Source organism: Rhyacophila brunnea, unplaced genomic scaffold, assembly GCF_057557595.1.
Source record: "Rhyacophila brunnea isolate RB1 unplaced genomic scaffold, BYU_Rbru_1.0 scaffold_24, whole genome shotgun sequence".
Lineage (NCBI taxonomy): Eukaryota > Metazoa > Arthropoda > Insecta > Trichoptera > Rhyacophilidae > Rhyacophila > Rhyacophila brunnea.
In genome coordinates this window covers 4,101,255-4,122,147 of record NW_028232904.1, presented here as the reverse complement: position 1 = coordinate 4,122,147, position 20,893 = coordinate 4,101,255, and the positions used below count along the sequence as shown (strand labels likewise).

Sequence of the window (20,893 nt, the reverse complement as noted above, 5' to 3'; positions counted from 1 at the left end):
CGGAGGTCCATTCGGAGACATATGTTTTCTGAACACCAACAATAATGGGAATTGAAATACCTAACGGTAAGGAAAAGCAGGGAACCGACCTAAGGAAGAATACGGGATAAATTTAAACACGTGTCAAGAATATGTCATACGTCGAATACTGGCTCGGAATCTCGGTTCATGCATTGACACGCATTTAATATTGGTGTATTACACACATTATTGCAGGTATATAATGCGTGAATCATTTTCGTAGGACACACACACATTAAAAACCCTGCGTAAAAATGTCATGTTATGGAGTAACTGCAATTTGCAGTCAATGGAGTTTAACCCATTGAGAAAGCTGCTCAACAGTCAAATCATCCCGGTCACGTCATGAGATCTTGACGAAGAGAAAAAAGAAGTAATCTTCCCTTTGTCAAAATAATTTGTATTTTTTTCATTCTTGAGGCAGGATCCGGACCCGAAAACCCCCTCCGCGTGTTTGGTAAATACAACCTTCATATGTCCACTAAATTTGAAATGTCCGTAATGCCTCTTGTGTTGTCTGGAGTTTATGAATGTAACATAAGTGATGATTTTACTTATGCGATCATCCAGTGCTTTCTTCAGATTAATAAAGCCTGAGCATATCTTTTTGCACAAGCACCGAGTGGTCCACTCTTCAGCTGTCAAAATCTGATCCCAGATTGCTTGACATATTCATTTGCCCTTTCTCGTTTCAAATTGAATTATAAAAAATTCTCAAATCAAATATATTAACTATCAGTGTTATTTATAAATAATATGCATTCCTGTTATTCGTCAGCTGTCAAAGTCAGACTAGTCCTTCACACAAAAACCGGTGGTAATATTGATTTCCAAAAAATATGTAGCATTGATCTATGCATTACATTTGTAGGCGTGTTAATGCTAGTGTATTATTTATCATGTAACTCATCTATCCAAATCAAACCATTCCCTGTGTAAACACAACAGACGCGTCAGTATGAGCATTCTATAGAACAATGACTGGCAATGACGGGTCATCCATAGACAACAAAGGGAGGGGCGGCAAAGGTAGGACCAGTCGTTGTGAATGTATCGGCTTTCTACTTGGGTCGGCAATGGGTCATCGAAAGCAAATTAAATGCATTTATTTATGTGCATAAAACTAGTAACTAACTGAATTGTATGAGTGTATAAAAAGGATGGGGTGGAAAAAAAATAAAACAAAATCATAATTCAAGGAAAGGTTTATTTTTAAACATAAAATATAACATCTGAGAGTAAATAGTCATGTTTTTCAAAAAAATGTAAACATAACCTCAATTTAAACATAATTTAATTCGAATGTAATGAGTACACAAATGAATGAGCCAGCTCATCATAAGCTATACATACGACTATGTATATTATATTATATAGTAGGGGTCGGATGCAAAGATGTTTACGTTATATTAACCTAAGTAATTATGAACCTCTTGCATAGTTGACTGTTTTGTTAAGGCTATACCTCAGTTGAGGCATGGTCTAAAAATATTGTGGCTAGGCGATGCGCGGATTGCGGGTGCAAATGACGCATGCCGAACAAAATATAATTTGTCATATAAATCCAACATGCGTCCATTTAATGTTATGCTTATTGTTCTATAAGTAACAATAATAATATATTCATTGACATGTTTTCTTTTTAAAGTAATTGGGTAACGCTTTTAGTCATATTTACACGATTTAAGAATTAATACCCCCGTCGCCATCACGAAACAAATTGACGTATTCACACCTCGAAGTTCGCTCCCAGACTGCCAGTGAGTCCAAAATTTCGTCGCACCTATAGTTGAAAATTATTTGCCGTTTCACTGAAGTATTGCCTTAACGGTAAAACGGTTGCATAGATAAACAGCACTCAATTTCGCTACATCAAAAACGAATCAACTGTCAATACCATAATATTTGAAGGGTACACGGCAACAACAGGCTTATCGACAAAATGATAATTGTGCAGGAGAGGAAAAAAAAGAATGAAATCGTTGGAATCGGTTGGAAAATGGGTTTAATATTAATAATTAGAAGAATTTATTTCTATATTGATTTCTCATTTATTTTGAAATATAATGAAAGTGAAAATAGCGATGAATTTGTAATCAGCTCATTTGTGTTTAGTTCATGGCCGCCACGAGGGGGGGGGGGTGGCTGACAGGGCTCTAGCCTAGGGGCCCCGTCGTGATTTTTTACAAATTTTTTCAACAGGTAAAAAGTCACCTGCAGCATTATTTTACTTTAGAAATATTAAAATTTTTAAATATGTGGTAGTGTGATTTTGATTATTGAGTGACGATATTCGAAAACTTCATAATTCAAGTGGATTTATTAATGGAAAATACACTGAACGCTTCCGTAGAGCGTCACACTGCCTTAGGTAGCCAGCGATAGGTAGGGGGGCCTGCCAAAGATCCTGTCCTGGGTGCCCGCTTCAAGATGTGGGGGTCATGGTTTAGTTTATGATGCAATGAGCCCGTTTTTGTGCAGTTTTATACACAATGAGCTAACTTTTGACTTTCTTCTCCCTTCATTTATGAAACAATGAAATTTTGGATTTTGGTTTTAATGATATCATTCTTGACCACTTCCTCTGTTTAACAAATTGGCATATAAATCTCAAAAATGCAAAATGCGATGAGCTCGTTTTTGCTGTGTACCCTTCATTTATTTGTTGCTATATCAAGTCCGGGAGATTCGGTGATCAATAAACCACAGTGCAGCTGGAATAAACTGTATTATATTCGAGTTATGTGATCTGCTCACGAGAATAAACCAAAGACACAATAAATAATGTCGCACGAGACAAAATTCAAAACAAAACAATGCTTTCCTGCTGACAATAAAACGATTCACTAAGTTATATTAGTACGTATATCGCGACGTCTTACGTGGGCTTAATCGATGCGAATGCAATCGCGACACGGCTTGAAGCGATATAAAGCAATACGTTGCGAAGCGCCAACGCTATCCAACGTTGCCAGTACCCGTCACCAGTTGGCTGGTCGGCATCGCACATTCGTCATCAACGGACACAAAGGCTTTTTATTTGATAACTCATATATATTATATACAATTAATTAATTATCATGTTTTAAATTTTTTCGATATAATATGCGTTAATTACGCATCTATAGATATAATGTTTTATGCCGCGCAAGCAAGGGAAAATTTTGACAACATCCTATACAATGAAATGTAAATCAAATAATAGCAGTAATTACTTGTAGAACCACTTATTTCCGCAACTGTCTATTCACGGGAGATAATAGACGAATATGTTATCGTTTGTTTCTTTTGTCCCACAATGCAGGACGTTCTTGAATGGAACTGATTAAAACATCTATATCTGACATGATGAATGTATGATAAACGTCACTTTCGCCGCGTCCACTTTGCGCAAAAATATCAAACCAACTGATCGCATCGCTGAAGCCCCGCCCCGCTTCGTAACGCTCGCCGGGTATTATCTGCACGTAGGCCACTACAGGTGGCCTTGACTGTTTGATATTTTCATGTCGCGTTGCATTCGCATTAACTTCACTTCGCCCACGTAAAACGCCCAGTAAGATTAGTAGGTATATTATTCTACTATTGGTTATGAAAAAACTAGTGTCTAAAGGAAACGTCTTTCCTTCACGGCTATCAACTACGAGTTATAGAATAAATCACTGGTGATCAAAGACACATGTCATCGTATAATTAGATTACGCGCTCAGATAATTTACGCAAACCATCGGTTTCAAAGTCGGTTACCTCCATAGTCCGCCATTTTGAGATGGTCGCAAAAAACCGTCAAACACATTATAGGCTGCAAATAGAATATTTAAAAATGACAGCCGATGAATATAAACAACTTTCTCAATCAACTGGAGTTTAATTTTATATATATTACTAACAAACAGAGCTGGATTGGATAGTTTATGTATATACCAGTGGCGAAGGGTGGAGGTAGGCTATTAAGATCAGCCATAAATAGCGCACATTAAACCTCATCAGTACCTAATATGTAATTGTTTTCTTTGAAATAAGACTACAAAAACCACAACAATAGACTTTTCTCTGAAACAATCTAACTACTTACCTCGAGTGCAAATAGAAAACTTTACGCAAATTATCTGAACAAGTAAATCCGTTTACAGCTGACATTTTTGATCTGACGTTTCTGAGATTATCGATTTGTTTATGTCCTCACGAAGCATCTCCAGCGCGCTTCAATCGGACAAGTTTTGATCTAGTGTAGTGGTCTGCCGGGGGTCTATTAATGAAACCCAGGCAGACTGTTACTACATTAATCATCACCTTCTGAGTGAGAATCCTGTGCCGAGATGTTGTTTTGGTGGACGGCAATGAAGTCATCGCTGGCCTGGGGTTGCATGAATGGATCATCCTTCCAGTGGATGTCCTCAGCTGTGAAAAGGACAAAAATAATACTTATTTAAAAATAATATGTATTTAAAAATAATATGTATTTTATAAAGACTATAATAGGCCACAGGGCAATAATAATTAGTGGTGAAATTATTGGTGTACTAAATCACACCGTGAGTGTAAAACCAAGGCATCTGCAAATTTTTCAATGTCGAGATTAAATTCAAAACAACTGCAAGAGTCTTGAACTTGATAATGTAAAAGTGAAGTAACTGAAAGAACATGAAATATAATGTAGATATAAACAAAATATTATGGTTTTTTTTTAGAAACTCTATTTCTCCTAACAAAACGAAAACTTCAAACCGTAATATATCCAAAATATGCCCTTCGCAAATGCTTTGGTTTTACACTCACGGTGCGAAATGAATGAACTGTCTGTAGGATAAAAGACGCCTTGTAACAAATATCCCCAGATTCTGCTTGAGTCTATTCATGCTAGTTAATTTCGTTGCAATTAAATATGACACACGTAAACTTAGTTGGTAGTAACATTTTCGTGAATTCCTTTGGGCGTTGTATTTTTTCCAAAAATTTTTTTTTCTAGTGGTTTATTATTGCGCATCTATTCTATACACAAGGCGGCTCTCGACAGTAGTTTATCATATTTATGTATTGAGACAGTTAATTGTTACACTAAGTTAACCGTCTAAACCAGGGGTTCACTAATTTTTTCGTCAAAGGGACAATTTTGAAATCAAAAATATTTGGCGGGCCGCCCTTTCTTTTGAAACTTATATTTTTACTAAATATACATTATTATTACTCTTATTAATAAACTACAAAATAATATAATTTTTTTTCAGCATGCGATTTATGTAATTGTTTGCTTGAAACGAAATCCTGCAATCTAGGCTCAAATTTTGTGGTGTAAATACCCAAAACAGATGCAATATGGCTGTCTGTTTGATTTATCAATGCTAATTGTAGAAAATGTTTTTTCACAAATATAGGTACTTCCAAATAAAGAAGCAATCTCTCAGGATACATCAAAAAGTCAAGCAGGACACACTTTGTGAATCCCTGGTCTTAACTGTCAAAAAGTTATAGTATGTTTCAACAGTCCTTCTCTTGGCTGTGTTAACTTTTAGAGCGAGATAGACAGTTGAGACAGGTAACTTATTGTAACAATTATAATACCCAACACATAAATATGATAAACTACCATCGATAGCTGTCGATAGCCGCCTTGTGTTAAATTATGTATTCCTATTTAAAAAAGAATGTTACATTCTCACATTCTCAAATCATTTTGAATTATAGGTAAAGCGAAAGTTTTGACATATGTACCGAGAGAGTTATTAGCATTATCTGAAACACATGGAAGACACGAGAAGATTGTCAGACGACATTCTTAGAAGCACTGCGTGGTGTCCTTATGCTCCAACTAAGGAGAAATATGTATACTATGGCTTAACGAGTAGTCTTCATAGTTGTGGCGGGAACCTCTCAAGATCTTGATTGACGTGTGTGATTTCTCTATTTTGATAAGAGAAATTCTCATAAAATTTTAAAGCACAGTTATATTGGCAGACTGATCCGATCGAGTGTCGGATGAAGGTCTTCCCTCAAAGGACATGGATATAGTAATAGCAGAGGGCATTCCGAATTCTTAACTATTTTTTTTGAATACAGTACTCTCTCAGTAATCCGCCACCCCAAAAACCAGACAAGTGTCGGATTATAGTGCATACATAGAAAATATGGTAAAACAGGTATTTCGTAAATAGTTTTTTTTGAGAAATTTGCACTAGCAAATTAAAGTATTAAAGCATTTAATAAATTATACATATTTGTAAAGTAAATTTATTAAATAAATATTAAACAGAAAATCACTTGACACAACCAGTTGTTCAGTGAGGCTGATTCCTGGCTTTCCCTATGACCAAAAGCTTTATTTTGTGTGTTCCGGTTGCATTGGAGCACAGCATAATAATTGTGATGCGGTCCTTGGGCACTTTCCTCCCTGGTACATTACTTTCTTCGTGGTAAACGTACGTTTTACGAAGAAGTTTACAAAATAAACCCGTCCCATCTACGTTGTATACTTGCACGCGGTGGACTACTGTATTTGACAATCGAATACTGGCGAATTATAGAGCTTGATTTTGTGCTTTCAACTAGTAAAAATATCGGCGGATTATATTAGTTGTCGGATAATCGAGCGGCGGATTACTGAGAGTGTTACTGTATATCACTTTAAATATATACTTTAAAGTAAATAAAGAATCAGTAGCATGACAAGAATGGACTGACCTGCAATCTTTTCCAGCATCAGTTTCTCCTTCTGAAGGTGCTTCTTTCCATTCTTGTGGCTGACCAGCTGCTCTCGGCACGTCACCGCAATCTGAAACGAAACAAAGTAATACAATACGTATGTATATGATAAAACTTTTACAAGGCACATACAGTGGTCTGGGGCTGGGGAAAAGAAATTGCATGTTGTTCTTTTAATGGTGTCTTTGATCCAGTGCTAAGACCTAACGAGTCTATAATATAACCTCCACTCATCATACTTCCATATTAGATTTGTTCTTCCACCTTCCTTCCTCGACGCTTTTGGCTCATTGCAAACGTCATTCTCAAATATATTGAAGTGTATTGTTAGGTATATGAATGTGTAAACTGCAGTATAATGTGAAGCATGGCCGTTTCGAGAACTACAATCCTCCCTAGCCCTTTCCTCTTCGTTCTCCTTGCAGTGCAATCATTTGATGTTCGTTATTTGTACGTGCTGCAAGTTCGTGTAAAGTGTTTAAACGTGATAGTAATGCAAAGTGGTAGCAGGAGGATTATAAGTCGTGTTATCACCTACTGTGAAGAAGAAGAAAAACAAAATGAGCTCACTAGGCCTATAAATTAGTTCGATGAGTCGCTGCAATGACAGGTAGATATTCTTTGACATTACAGTGTTACCGTATAACTAAATAATTACAAGATAAAAAGAACTTTTTATATACACTTTAATTTTCTACTAAATTTTCTGTTGAATCATATAAACTTGACAATTCTATGTATTAATAATTTAGGACAAATAAGGCTTTGCAAAGCAAACAAACAAATATAGAATACTGAAATGTCATTTTGATTTCCATAGTAACGCACGTATATATTAATAATTTAGTTGCTAGGACCACCTTCTTAGCAACCAATAATAGTGGATTAGATTACAGATTTCTTCCAAAATACTTTTCATACAAAACAGAATTAACTGAAAATGAATTCAATTCTACTTAAAGATAGCTAAAAGTATTAAAAAAATGCATTGGCATCGTGTTCTGATATATTCTAAAAGTTTCAAATGTCTAGCTAGTCGGGAAGTTAGTTAAAAATCAATTGCAAGATTTGTACTGGATAAACAACCACCGGGCAAACAAAAATACGAGCTAAGAAAAACGTGGTAAAATATCCTGACAAATTGGAAAAATATTGTCGTCTGGTATTTTTATTGTATTTGATATTTCTGTTTTTAATGGAAAAAAATCATCTAATACTGGCAATCCTTTCATAACATATCGCAGCGCCACACGACAGCGGCCATGACACTTCAAGTTATAATTTTCGCACTCCAGGCCGGGCTTAACTGACGGAGATTACAACTAACGATGACTGAATCCTATTAATAATATATTATGTCGAATCGTCTCTAGATGACTTACGGTCATTATACTCTACGTGGAATGGATATCGTGTTATAAAAATGTAGTTACATCACATGTGGTGCAGTACATCTCAGCGGGGGTTCGGGCGGAGAGGGGGGCGAGGGCGTCCTGCACGATCGGCGTTCCCGCGCCACTGCCGCCCTCTGCTTTCACCTTCGACAGCAGAGTACGCTCCCGCGCCAGCAACTGCTGACTGCAATGGAAACATCGCAGCATTCAAAAATCAAAGAAATTATTAACGCTCTCGAAGCAATTTACATAACATGGCGATATGAACATGGCATGCTTTGACGGCATTTTGCACAGATGAGTATGAAGACTGTTTAGCAAGTTGAGAAGCAAATTCGCGATAAAGATCTCAAGGGGGGACATGCTCAGCGTAGGTCAAAATTGAGCTTTTGTTCTATTTTCAAAGCATGATCCTGGACATACCATAAACATTGTAGATAATCTATTTATATAATTTTGAAGCCTTATTATCCTTTATATTTATTTTAAACATTTGATGACTGCATAAAGTATTTTTATTACATAAAATAGTATCATTTTAAACCTCTCGCTCTAATGTTTTAGTATATATTCATATTTCAGTACATAAATGTGCAGTAGTCTTACGATTATCTTCAAATGTGTTAATCTTAATGCCTAATTCTTGTCAAATTTGGGATCACAGAGATTATCAATATAATTTTTATCGTAAATATTTCACTATAATAATGTCGACATAAATTATACTGATGGTTTTATAAATGCGTTTGAAAATTAATAAATGTAAAAAATCGTAACACCACTGCACATTTATGTACTGAAATATGACTATATTCTAAAACATTAGAGCGAGACGTTTAAAAGAATATTATTTTATGTAATAAAAATACTTTATGCAGTCATCAAATGTTTCAAATAAATATAAAGGATAATAAGGCTTCAAAATTATATAAATAGATTATCTACAACGTTTAAGGTATGTCCAGGATCATGCTTTGAAAATAGAAAAAAAACTCCATTTTGACCCACGCTGAGCACGTCCGCCCTTAATAATCCAAATAAATTCCATCAAGCGAGACGATAATGTGATATGAAAAAAGTCTTCCTGTCAGCGAGAACCGAAGATTAACTGATAAGGTATGATTCCCTTCAGATTGATATTTGGTACTTATTTGCAGGATCCACGCCTCTCCCTCTGAAGGATACTGGGAGCATACTGGATCCTTCCCAAGATCATTGCCATAATGCCTGCATGCGAATAGCGAATGCTGTGTTAGAATTGGTGACACTATCACGGAATGGTTCGGGGTCATGACCTAAGTCAGACAGGGTTGTATCCTTGCTCCATTTCTCTTCATCATCCTCTTTGACTTCATACTACGAAAGTCAATACTACCTGACCGAGGCTTATCGGTTACACTCTGAGTGAAGCTATGCTATCCTATTCCGCAACTCAATCGAGGGCATTCAAGATACAATTGACAGGTTGCATGACAACTCGTCTCGCGTTGGTTTCAAAATCAACGTTTTGTGCAATAGCACTTGTCCTGATCCGAATTTCCCTTTGATTAGCGTCGGATAAAACATCCGAGAGCGTCGACAGCTTCAAATACCTGGGTATACACATCACGGGAGATGGCAGTTTGCAGAGAAAGCTTGCTATCCAAATGGTAAGGACTGGAGCAACATTCAACTCGATGCCGAGTGTCTGGGACTCATGATTGTACTTGGTCAAAGCTATAGAGGTATTAACTAAAAACAGGGGCAAGGAATCGGCGTTCTCATACAACTGAATGAAGTAGGCCAACAGTGACCGACAACTTACGAGAAATAGCGACGCGATAAAAAAAATGCAGGGTATAACGGAGAATTTACTTTGGTCATTATAACGTACCCATATAATATAATGTTAACGTAGAAAGTCTGCCGCAAATTGATTACCAGCCTGCCTCACTATACTTAATCACCACTTTCATATAATCTGCCGCCCCTAGGTCAAAACCAAATGCCCCCAATTCGATGCTTGCATTCTGACGGTGCTGCTTTACGGGAGCAAATCATGGTACCTTACGAAGGCTCAGAGCAAGTGTATACTGAGCTTCGAAAACAGATGTTTGCGACGGATACTGGGTGCGCGCACAGCAGCATGATGATATAATTATTGACTTACATTTTTGTGGCGTTTTCTCCTTTTGTATTGGCAATTTTGGGAAGTCTTCGTCCATCTACGACTCTGGAATAGAGAATGAAAAATAATGGGGTCATTGAATATGTATAAGCTGGACATTGCGTCGGGTACGATTGTCATTGAATAGATGGCAAAATACTGACGCTTTGTGCTGCTTTCCGTTGTAATGCGAAGAGGCGTTGATTGTGGAGGAGAAGGTGACGTCGCACAGCTCGCAGACCGACTCCCGAGACTTCTGAACGTCCTGCAACTGAACCGCAAACAACTACATTACTCATCACCGTCCACAAAAGGTTAAGTGAAACCTTTTGTTTTGCTCTCCGTTCTCAAAGCTGTACTTTAGTCACAAAGTGATCCGGAAGTGCAAATGTACGAACCGTAAAAACACTATTAAGACTAAATTGTTTCTATTAATATTTTTGTGCTGGGATAAATATTGTACAGACTTAAAAGAAACTGCCCAGCACCACACTCGGTCTCAAACGGGCATATCACAGCATCACCGTTGTTTATGTCTGAGAAAGTCTCAGAAGAAGTTACCCAAGACTGAAGATGCCACACACTGAAATGTGCTTTGATTGAGTTTACGTGACTTTGTTAATAACCTTTTCTATGCCTCAGGATATTACTATGGCAGTATCTGACAGGCCGCAGACGTTGAATGTAGACCGAAGTTCTTATTAAAATCGCTGTAATACCGATAAATTGTGGCTTAGTATTTCACAATTAATCAAACAGATGTCGCTGTGTGTTTTAATTTTTTAGATTATGCAAATCAATCGACAGTGGCTAGTAATTTAAGTTTAAAGTCGGACGAGATAACTCGCGTAGTTTGTATATGCGGCCTGTCGATCACGGCCTCATAGATAGAGAAAACTCGCTGAAGGCATAGAACAGGTTAAGAGTACTCATGGAAGAGAAAAGCACAAACAACAGATGAAAATGATATTTTTTACAATGTGCGATCCTAATAAGATCATATGGGTCTCCAGTGTAGTGCAGGATTGTATTAACAGATTTTTTGTTTTTACGAGAAATGGATGCTAGCCACTTGCTCAACCTATTAGGGTGCATACTTTAAGACTCCAAACACAAATTTAGTGAAAAACAATATGTGTATTTGCCAGACAAATGATTCGAATTCGAACCCAGGACATTAAACGCCGACACTAAAGCCGCTTGGCCATTGTCAGCGTAATAATAGAATATAAATCAAACGCTAATATAAAACTTCCAAACGATCTAAATGAAGAAATCATGTTTGGAGTATGGCACTGCAAATTTTTTAAAAGCAATAAAATTGATTAAGCCAAAATCGGTTATGACTTCATTTTCTTCCTTTTAACTACCGGAAATAATGTTGTAAAATAAAATTCTACCTAGAGATTGCTACCTCAATTAAAGAATCCGACTACTTTGAGGGCACACACAATTGGAATGGACATCGAAGATGTACCTGTATGTGTGCAACAATATCGGCCGGGATGGGCTTCCCGGATTTCTGTGACCAATCCTCCAGCCACTGGTGGACTTTCTTCAGGTGCTTCTTAGACGTGTAATGGACGTGCGCTGAAACAATATACATCCAATGCTGTTTATTTTGACTGCCAAAACCGGTGATTACACATTTATCTTCATTTCGTTATCGTCTGATATCTATTGTGATTGGTTTACGCCAGTAGCGAAGGGTGGAGGTAGGCTATTAAGATTTGACATAAATAGTGTACATTAAACTTTTTCAGCCATACGGATTTGTTTTTATTGAACTAAGGCTACAATTTACAGATGGAGTTGGTTAATTTTAAAAAAAATCAATTAAACCCTGCCTAAATCAAACCATAATAGTTTTGATATGCTTTGGGCGATCCGACAAAATTGTGCACACTTTTTCACTCATACTTATTTATTTTCGTTGAATTAAGAATATATATGACACATGTTGCCCTGCTTAAACCAAGCCATAATATATAAAAATATTATCCAATCTATAAAATATAGATGATTTAATGTCATAATTATAGATATTTTATAGATAGACGAGTATTTTTCAACTATTATCTATTATGGCTTGGTTTTCGCAGGGTATAATTGAATTTCAAAAACTAATCAATACCATCTGTGAATTATTGTAGTCTTAGTTCAGTAAAAACAAATACGTAAACAAATACTATTTATATCGGATCTTAACAGCCTACCTCCACACTTCGCCACTGGTTTGCGCAGACTTTAATAAGATTTAAAAAAGTAACCAATACAATCTGTAATTTGTAGTATTAGGTCAATGAAAACAAGTAAATATGACTGACAAACTTTAGCATGCACTATTTATGTTGAATCTCAACAGCCTACCTCCACCCTCCGTTACTGCTATTTACTTACATATTTTTATTTCAATAGATAATAAGAATAATAATATGATTACCGTTCGTGTCTGAGTTAAGGCTGGCGTTGCACATTTTGCAGAAGATTGGCTCGAAGTTCTCCATGATTTCCTTGGGCAGCTGACGGAGGAATTTTTCATTCACCCCATAACCTGCAAGTTTGACCAGCAATCTTGTTTAACTAAACAAAATCTAATGTTAACATTCAATTCAACGTAAGTTGCGCACACGGCAGTAACGAAGAAGCTATATATCATTTAACTTCACAAATAAACGGAGGCAACAGAAGTACTTTCACCAGGACACGGACTGTCTTTCAATATATCCAGCTTTATTTCAATATTGTTGTTTTTATTTAATAAAACGCAATTTTTTTGTAGTAATTATTCCACTTTTAATCAATAGATTAGGACCGGTTTCGTCCGCCTCAGTGGGACATTTTCAACTGAATACATTTTTTTAAAACAATATTTATCAAACAAAATCCAAAGCGATAGAAATAATATAACAATAGGTACATGATGTTAAATGATCAATTATATTTTGTGTCTTCTCCATTATTATACCCTATTTAATATTTGGGATTGTTATAACATAACTTTATAATATATTGTACATTATTTATGATTTTAATTTTTATTTAATTTTGACTCATATTTTGGTTGTATTCGATCTCACTTCAATTGATAATATTGTTTATTTTATCTTTTATAAAAAAAAAAAATATTGTAAATTTTGACTAATCAAAATTATTTGTTGATATTAATGTTATTGTAAGTGTAGATTGTTTCATATTTTGTGGTTTGTTAATATTTAAAATAATTTGTTTAATTAAGTTAATAATTTGGACGAAACCGGTCCTAATCTATTGATTAAAAGTGGAATAAGTACTACAAAAAAATTGCGTTTTATTAAATAAAAACAACGATACAATACAGTTCCACCATGAATTGACAGTTAACAAAATAAAAGAAATTATTTCAATATACCCACCGCGACTGGAATGTACTGTCACTGATTCATTAACCTCTTCTATGCCAGTATCTGACAGGCTGCAGATTTTTAACGACACACATTGAATGTCACTATTTTGCGTAATTTGTGTACTCTACTTGGATATAGGTAGTCAAACTAAGACAATACGTACGCATCATTCCATGAATAACTCTTTCGAGCTTCTGCAAGGCATTAATAGGGGTCAGCTTCTTCCCTCCTGTGTTGGGCTTCTTTACGCCTCCCGTGCTGGGCTTCTTGGCCATGGTAGGCGGGGGGAACGCCTGCGCGGCACTCCTTTTCCTGGAGGTAGCGACACCCGGCTTGCGTGTGCCACCGCCATTTATGAACGCGGGCCCCCCCTCTGACGGCATGAAGCCCCGCCCGCTATCAGGGTTCATGGGGATGTTGCCGCGTCGCATCATCATGCCGTCAGAATTCCCCATGGGACGCCTCATCATTCCGTCGCCGTTGTAGTTTCGGGGGCCGTAACTGATATGAAAGTGAACGGAAAACATTAAAATTTCTTTATTTTGATTTTTATTATCCATTCATTCTAACGCATCAGATCGTGGCGATATTTCAAATTATTTTGCAGGAGAATGAAGTTTGCTTAAGTTGGTAACCTCCACAAATATTAAGATCACTGAGTTGCCATCCTGATTCTCTTACATACGCAATGGCAGATATTTTTTATGTTCATTGTGATAACTTACTCGAGTGCAGCTATAAGTAAACAGTTTTACACAAATTTTACATGATTATTCAACTAAATAATAATGCTGAAGTGTAGTATTATTAGCTGCTAATCTACTCATCGTGACAGATTGTGTTTTTATATGCCCTGTAAATTGGCAATTAAATGTCATACAAGTAGTATGAAGTTTTCTGCAAGTGAATCCGCAATTCGAAGTCACTTGTAGGTATTTCACATGTGGACCAATGGTCCTATTTTTGATTTAATTTCATAGGCTCAACCTCTATAGGAGGTTTTCAACATTTTTGATTACCTATTCATAATTCGTAAAGAGGTTACAGAATATTACACTTTTAAAAATTCTATCACTATTCGCTAAATAGCAAAAAAAAAAGCAAAGCCATTCATTTGTTTTTATATTTGAAAAAAGAATACTGTCAATTCATAATAATGTCAAAATTTACAGCTACTTTTTACGGTACAGCGGTTTCTCCGGCACATTAATCTTACCCAAAATTCATATCGACGGGTCCCATTTGCCTCAGGGGTATATTTTGTTGAGGGTAAGGGCCCATGGACCCCTGGCTAGGCCTCCTGTAGAACTGGTCGTAGTATTTATCGCTGTTTTGATCGCCATTCAAGCCGAAAAGCGGGCTCATAAACTCTGACCTGTCATTGCTCATATTGTAGTTTCGCATTTGGTAGTTGTCCGAGGACTGCATGTAGAACGGTTTGTTGAACGAAAGCATCTGGTTACCTTGGTTGTTCATTTTGAACGATTAGCACTTCACTTTCATTTAATAATAGATATAAAACCCGCTAAAACATCGACAGCGGATAAACGTCACTGAACTTACGAAATACGAATACGAGGCGAGAAATTATTGCCAGGTTGAGTTTCAGTATTTTAGTTAGAATATTATTAAAAACCTTTTTAATAAAAATATTCATCTCAGCATTGTCGTCTTTTCGAAATCACGATTACTTAAAATATAATTTACTGATTACTCTAATATAAAACATGATAATATATTACAGAAAAGATAATAATATTTCAGACATAACCAATGACTTTTGATTGTAGGGATGGTGTTGGAAAAATTCATAATATAGGTTTACCTAGATAATATTATTATTGTTACATAAATTATCTAGAGTTTGTAACTCATGGTCCCCACATCCGGAAGCGGGCCCCAGATCAGAATGTTTGGTGGCCTCCCCTACATATCTCTAAGGTGAAAGGTAGTATGATTTTTTACATTATTATTCCCCAAATGGTATTTCTCGAAACCCCAGGGTTTTTTGAGGTCAAATTAAGGATGTTTTGTGTATTTTTAAATAAATCCAATTGAATTTATTGAGTTGTCGGCACTCAGCATCATATTATGAAGCACTAATCGTGACCCCCTTTTTGGTGGCTAAGTAACATGCAACCCTTCGACATATTGGATAAATAGCTATTTTTATAGTCGAGAAACATACTAAAAATAATTATAAAATAAAACTCTACATATGAATAACCATTTAAGTATATCAATCTTCATATCACATCATATTGTATCACACATCATGTAAATGTCCTTTATATATAATACCTAACGCCGCAGGCGCCTTTTTTATTATTAAAGCAAATTTGTGGTGTTTATATACTCCACTTAACCAGCCACGTCAGGCCCCCAGGCTAAAGCCCTGTCAGCCACCCTTGTGGGGGCCATGTCATGGGCCCCACATCGTGAAGCGGGCCCCCAGGCTAGGATCTTTGGCGGACCCCCCTACCTATCATTAAGGATAAAGGCAGTGTGACACTATCACCGGTCTTCTGCGCGCTCTTAAGCGGAGATAGCAGGCCGTAATAACGTCAAGGCCAAAGCGGGGGTGGGAGACAGAAACGCACGGTGTATGGTGTCGAGGCTGGTATATTTTATCGTATTTGATACAGGGTATTGTCGTTGGCGGTCGGTAATTGGCGCTTTGGCGGGCTGCAAACGTGGTGTCGCGGCTGGGCTGCTGATTGATGCTTGGCATCCGAGGTGAGAGTCAGTGCTTTCGGCGTGGCGATGCAGTCTTTTTGGCGGGAAATGCTGACTGGGCTGCAGATGCTTGTGGCTCCGCGTCCGAGGCGAGAGAGAAGAGATCCTAGCTGGTCGACGTCTGATACGAGAGAGAGCTTTTCGCGCGCGTCCCACTGTCAGATTGCCGGCATTAACGCACTCTCTGTTTTACCGACGAATTGACTAGTGGCGGTGCGAGCGACCGTTTTTGACAGGCCGCGTCTGTGTTTTGGCGGGAACGCTGACGAATTTGAATTTACGATTCATTGAGGCGGGCTTCGCACGGCCGAGGGTTGCGAGAACCGTGAAGAGTGGACATGGGCTGAGGGGTATGGGAAAGTTGATGGTTCGGTCCGTCCTTTGAGGTGGTCTCCTGTTGGAGACTTCCATCTGGTATCAACACTTTACAGTAGCATTTTCCAAATGGTGTACGCGGTAAAATTAATGTGTATATTTGAGTCGTATAGAATCATATGTAGAACTGTGCACTATTCATCGTTTCGAGAAAATGACGAAAAACGCTTTGTTGGATTTTTGAGTTTTATAAAAGCATAAAATATTTTTCTACTTTTAGAAATTAGAAATACACAACAGAATTTACGTATGTCAGAATTCTGATTGTTGTAAATAATTAAATATACATGTTTTAAAAGTGAAGAGTGCTACATTTGATACTCACATAGTATACAGTTCTGTCTTTGTTACCAAGGTTGTGTAACGTTCTGTATTTGATCCCAAACAATTGTGAATGATGTCACTAAGAAGTAGTTCAAATTTACCAGTGCAGTACATCATTATAATAAAAATAATGTATTTTTTTATTTATTGATTTCAATTTTAATAGGTACCTACATTAAATTTATAATACTTTTAGAATGTCATCTTGTATTTCACCTAAGTTCACGTCCCCCGAATCTCGTAAATTATTCCGGGAGTTATTTTTTATCAAATGTTTTTTTTTATAGAATTGGAGAGTACCTAGGTAAAGTTTACCATTGTGGCCCATAACGCTTAGTTAATAATTTATTCAAAAACTTCTTTCACTTGGCAACCTTTTTGCAACTGTAAATGGACGAATCGTATCAATGTTATTATTTTTCTTATATAATATTCTTTAGTTTCCCGTAGTCTGATCGATATAAATTCTCTACCTGGACTAAAACATTCCCCTAACATTTTGAACGCTTCATATTTCTTTTGGACCCAGAAAACTTAATATGTCATCGATAAGAAAAAAGGAATGAAATAAGCAGTTCACAGAAAATAAATAAAAGATTTAAGAACACAAATAAAAAGTGAACAAAAACAATCCAAATAATTATAGAAACTATTCTTGTTGGTGGAGAGGGGGGACATTGTTATAATCTAGTTTTAATAATATAAATAAAATTTGATAAAAACAATTGTACTAAAATCCACTTTATTTAATGAATCAGTGGTTCTATTCTATGCTTATCGACCGCTAAAGTGATAAAGTGAAAAATATTATCACACTTAGGGTAGGTTTGTATCAAAATATTAGCACTTATTGTAACAATTACACGAAGCCGGTTTTTATTGTTGCAATAAGTGCTATATTTTAACAGCACCTATCTTGCTGCTGTTAAAATATCGCACTTATTGCAACAATAAAAACCGGCTTCGTGTAATTGTTACAATAAGTGCTAATATTTTGATACAAACCTACCCTAAGTTTGATACTATTTATCAATTTAGTGTTCGATAAGTATAGAATAGACCCACAGGAGCGGTTTACCCTTATAGGAAAATTTTCAACTGAGGTTTCATTCTTCCGAGGATGAGAAAGAATTAGCAGTATGTTTTTGAAATAGTTTAAACTTGGATAAACAAAATAAAATTAAAATATTTAATAAGTAATATTTTCAAAACATTTGATGTAGGTACGCCTATGGATTTTACACGCACTGACCTGCCAACTTTGTCGATTTTTGAATGTCAATTTTTCAGGATTTCTGCTTCTCTTGCGACCTTTGTTTATTATTACTGGTGTTGGTTGGTACTCCATGAGGGGACTAGCCATCAGTATTTATATGTTTTGGTAAAAAAAACCATAAAAAACTCAACTTTAAACACGGCATGTCAACAGTCACAACTGAACGATATGTATGAGCGGGCATATTGTGACGTCACTTAGGGCAACTCTGTGATTGGTCGAAACCGATCAGTTCTACTTGTGTTTCCAAAGACGTGAACAGTTCTAACTTTGATACTAAGCCCTATTTTCTTTCACGATTTTATACCACACAGATATGATTTTAATTCGAATATTATATTGCTAATCATACATTATGATCCGAAGAATAATGTGGCATACTTAGTTCAATTTCGACATATATGCGACAGTTCTACTTTTGATACTATACGACTCATTTAGTGTTTTATTGTATATTTTAATACATCCATTTGAATTATGGATATGTCAAGTATTGATGTACAATTAAAAATTGTATCGTACAATCACATCAATTTAAGTAATGATATTATTATATTGAAATTAGCACCGCAGGGGACTTTTTTTACTATTACAGCAAATTTGTGATGTGTCTTTATCTCACTTATCTGGTCGACTCACCTCGCCAGACCCCAAGCTAGAGCCCTGTCAGCCACCCTCGTGAGGGCCATGGTTGGTATTCTTGCGCTTTTGGCGGATGCGGGTGATAATTTTTATGCACCTGTAAATTACATGCGTGGTTGCACTGCAGTGTTACCATGTCTACTGAAATTCCAGTAGATCTACTGAAATTTTTGTCAGGAAAAAAAGAAATTATGATATTTGTGATGAATAAAAGTCACTTTTTACATGATTTTTTAAAAGACACCTGTGAGATTATGTGAATAGATCTACTGAAATTTTGGTCAGGAAAAAAAGAAATTATGATATTTGTGATGAATAAAAGTCACTTTTTACATGATTTTTTAAAAGACACCTGTGAGATTATGTGAATAAGCGCGCTTTCACCAAACAAAATCGTTGAATTTCATACATTTTTGTCGATCTACTTGATATTTTGAAGAAAAAATCAAAAAATCTATTGAATTTTGAAAATTTTATTTGGCAACACTAGGTTGCAGCCATAGTCTATTTTGGGTGAAAGCTGTTTCCTCATGTCAGGCTCACCAGGCGCCAATAGCGAGGGCTGTGCGGCTGGTCAATGCACTCCCTAGAGATTTTTATTCTTCTTTTCTTTCAACCATGTCCGATCCTAATAGGATCATATGGGCCTCCACAGAGTGGAGGTTTGTATTGATAGATTTTGTTTTTAGGAGAAATGGATTTCAGCCACTTGCTCAACCTATTAGGTCCATACTCTGACTCATACACAAATTGAAAAAACCATATGTGTACTTGCCAGACCCAGGATTCAAACCTGGAACCCACGACGCAAGACATTTTTAGCGATGCATTATGTATTTTGTTTTTAAAATCCTATTTTATTGTTTAAATTATTGTATTTTTCTTGAATTATTGTTGTTTTTATTTATTCATTTCTTTTGCTATAAAATTATTTTTTGCTTTGTTTTTTCTCTACCAAGTTGATTTACCTGTACTATTTATTCTAAATGTGTGAACGAATAAATAATTTGTAATGTGCTCAATGTGCCTTTTTCAAATAAATAAATAAATAATAGTGTTAAGTTAGCTACAAATGAATCCAAATGAATAAACATTAAATCAGTTGACACAACTAGTTGTTCAGTGAGGCAGATATTCTTGAATGGCTTAGGATTCCTGGCTTTCCCTGTGACCAAAAGCTTCATTTTGTGTGTCCCGGTTGCATTGGAGTGCATTGCATTACTTTTTTCGCGATGAATGTACGTTTTACGAAGGAGAAGTTTCCAAAATAAACTGGACTACTGAATTTGACAATCGAACACCGGCAAATTATAGAGCTTGATTTTGTGCTTTCAACTAGTAAAAATAACGGCGGATTATAGTAGTCGGATAATCGAGCGGCAGATTACTGAGAGTGTAATGTATGAATCTTTCGATTTATGAAATGTTGCATTGTCTGGGTCAAAAACCATTTCGTATTATCAGTATGGTTTTATATGAAAACTGCGTCGGCGGGATTATAATTCAGCGAAAAATTCGTGTTATGACGAAATTCGAATTAACCGTGTTCGTATAAATGGGGTTCTACTGTAAATCACTATGAATTAAATTTTATTTTGCTTTATTTTGGCTTCCACCGCCCCTCAATTGCATCAGAGGATACTGCCGAACCCCTGGATCGCTCCAGCACCACCCCCCTCCCAGAGGGATGATATCGCCCACTTTGAGAATCACTAGATTATGGCAACGATCTTGGATGGGATCACATATACTTCTCTCTAAACTCTTCCATTAGAAGGATGATGCTGACTGTTGCCTTCTCGTAATTGACAAAGCATAACGCCGATGGATTGTTCAGCTTTTTGGCGGAGAAGACATATTCTATGATAGGATAATCGATAAGTAAAAATACAAA

At 36.3% G+C, this 20,893-nt stretch overlaps 1 protein-coding gene across 1 annotated transcript; it reads right to left on the bottom strand.

Annotated features, from left to right (window-relative positions):
• Positions 1-1,212: 1,212 nt before the first annotated feature.
• On the bottom strand, positions 1,213-15,216 carry LOC147068903 (uncharacterized). Its single transcript, XM_085951664.1, has 10 exons — positions 14,863-15,216; positions 13,810-14,147; positions 12,704-12,814; positions 11,738-11,850; positions 10,425-10,531; positions 10,264-10,326; positions 8,154-8,298; positions 6,700-6,790; positions 4,315-4,422; positions 1,213-1,804 (listed from the first exon to the last, which is right to left on the bottom strand). Exons 1-10 carry the CDS (start codon positions 15,120-15,122, stop codon positions 1,686-1,688), a joined length of 1,455 nt encoding a protein of 484 aa, XP_085807790.1. The 5' UTR covers positions 15,123-15,216; the 3' UTR covers positions 1,213-1,685.
• Between the last annotated feature and the right edge of the window lie 5,677 nt (positions 15,217-20,893).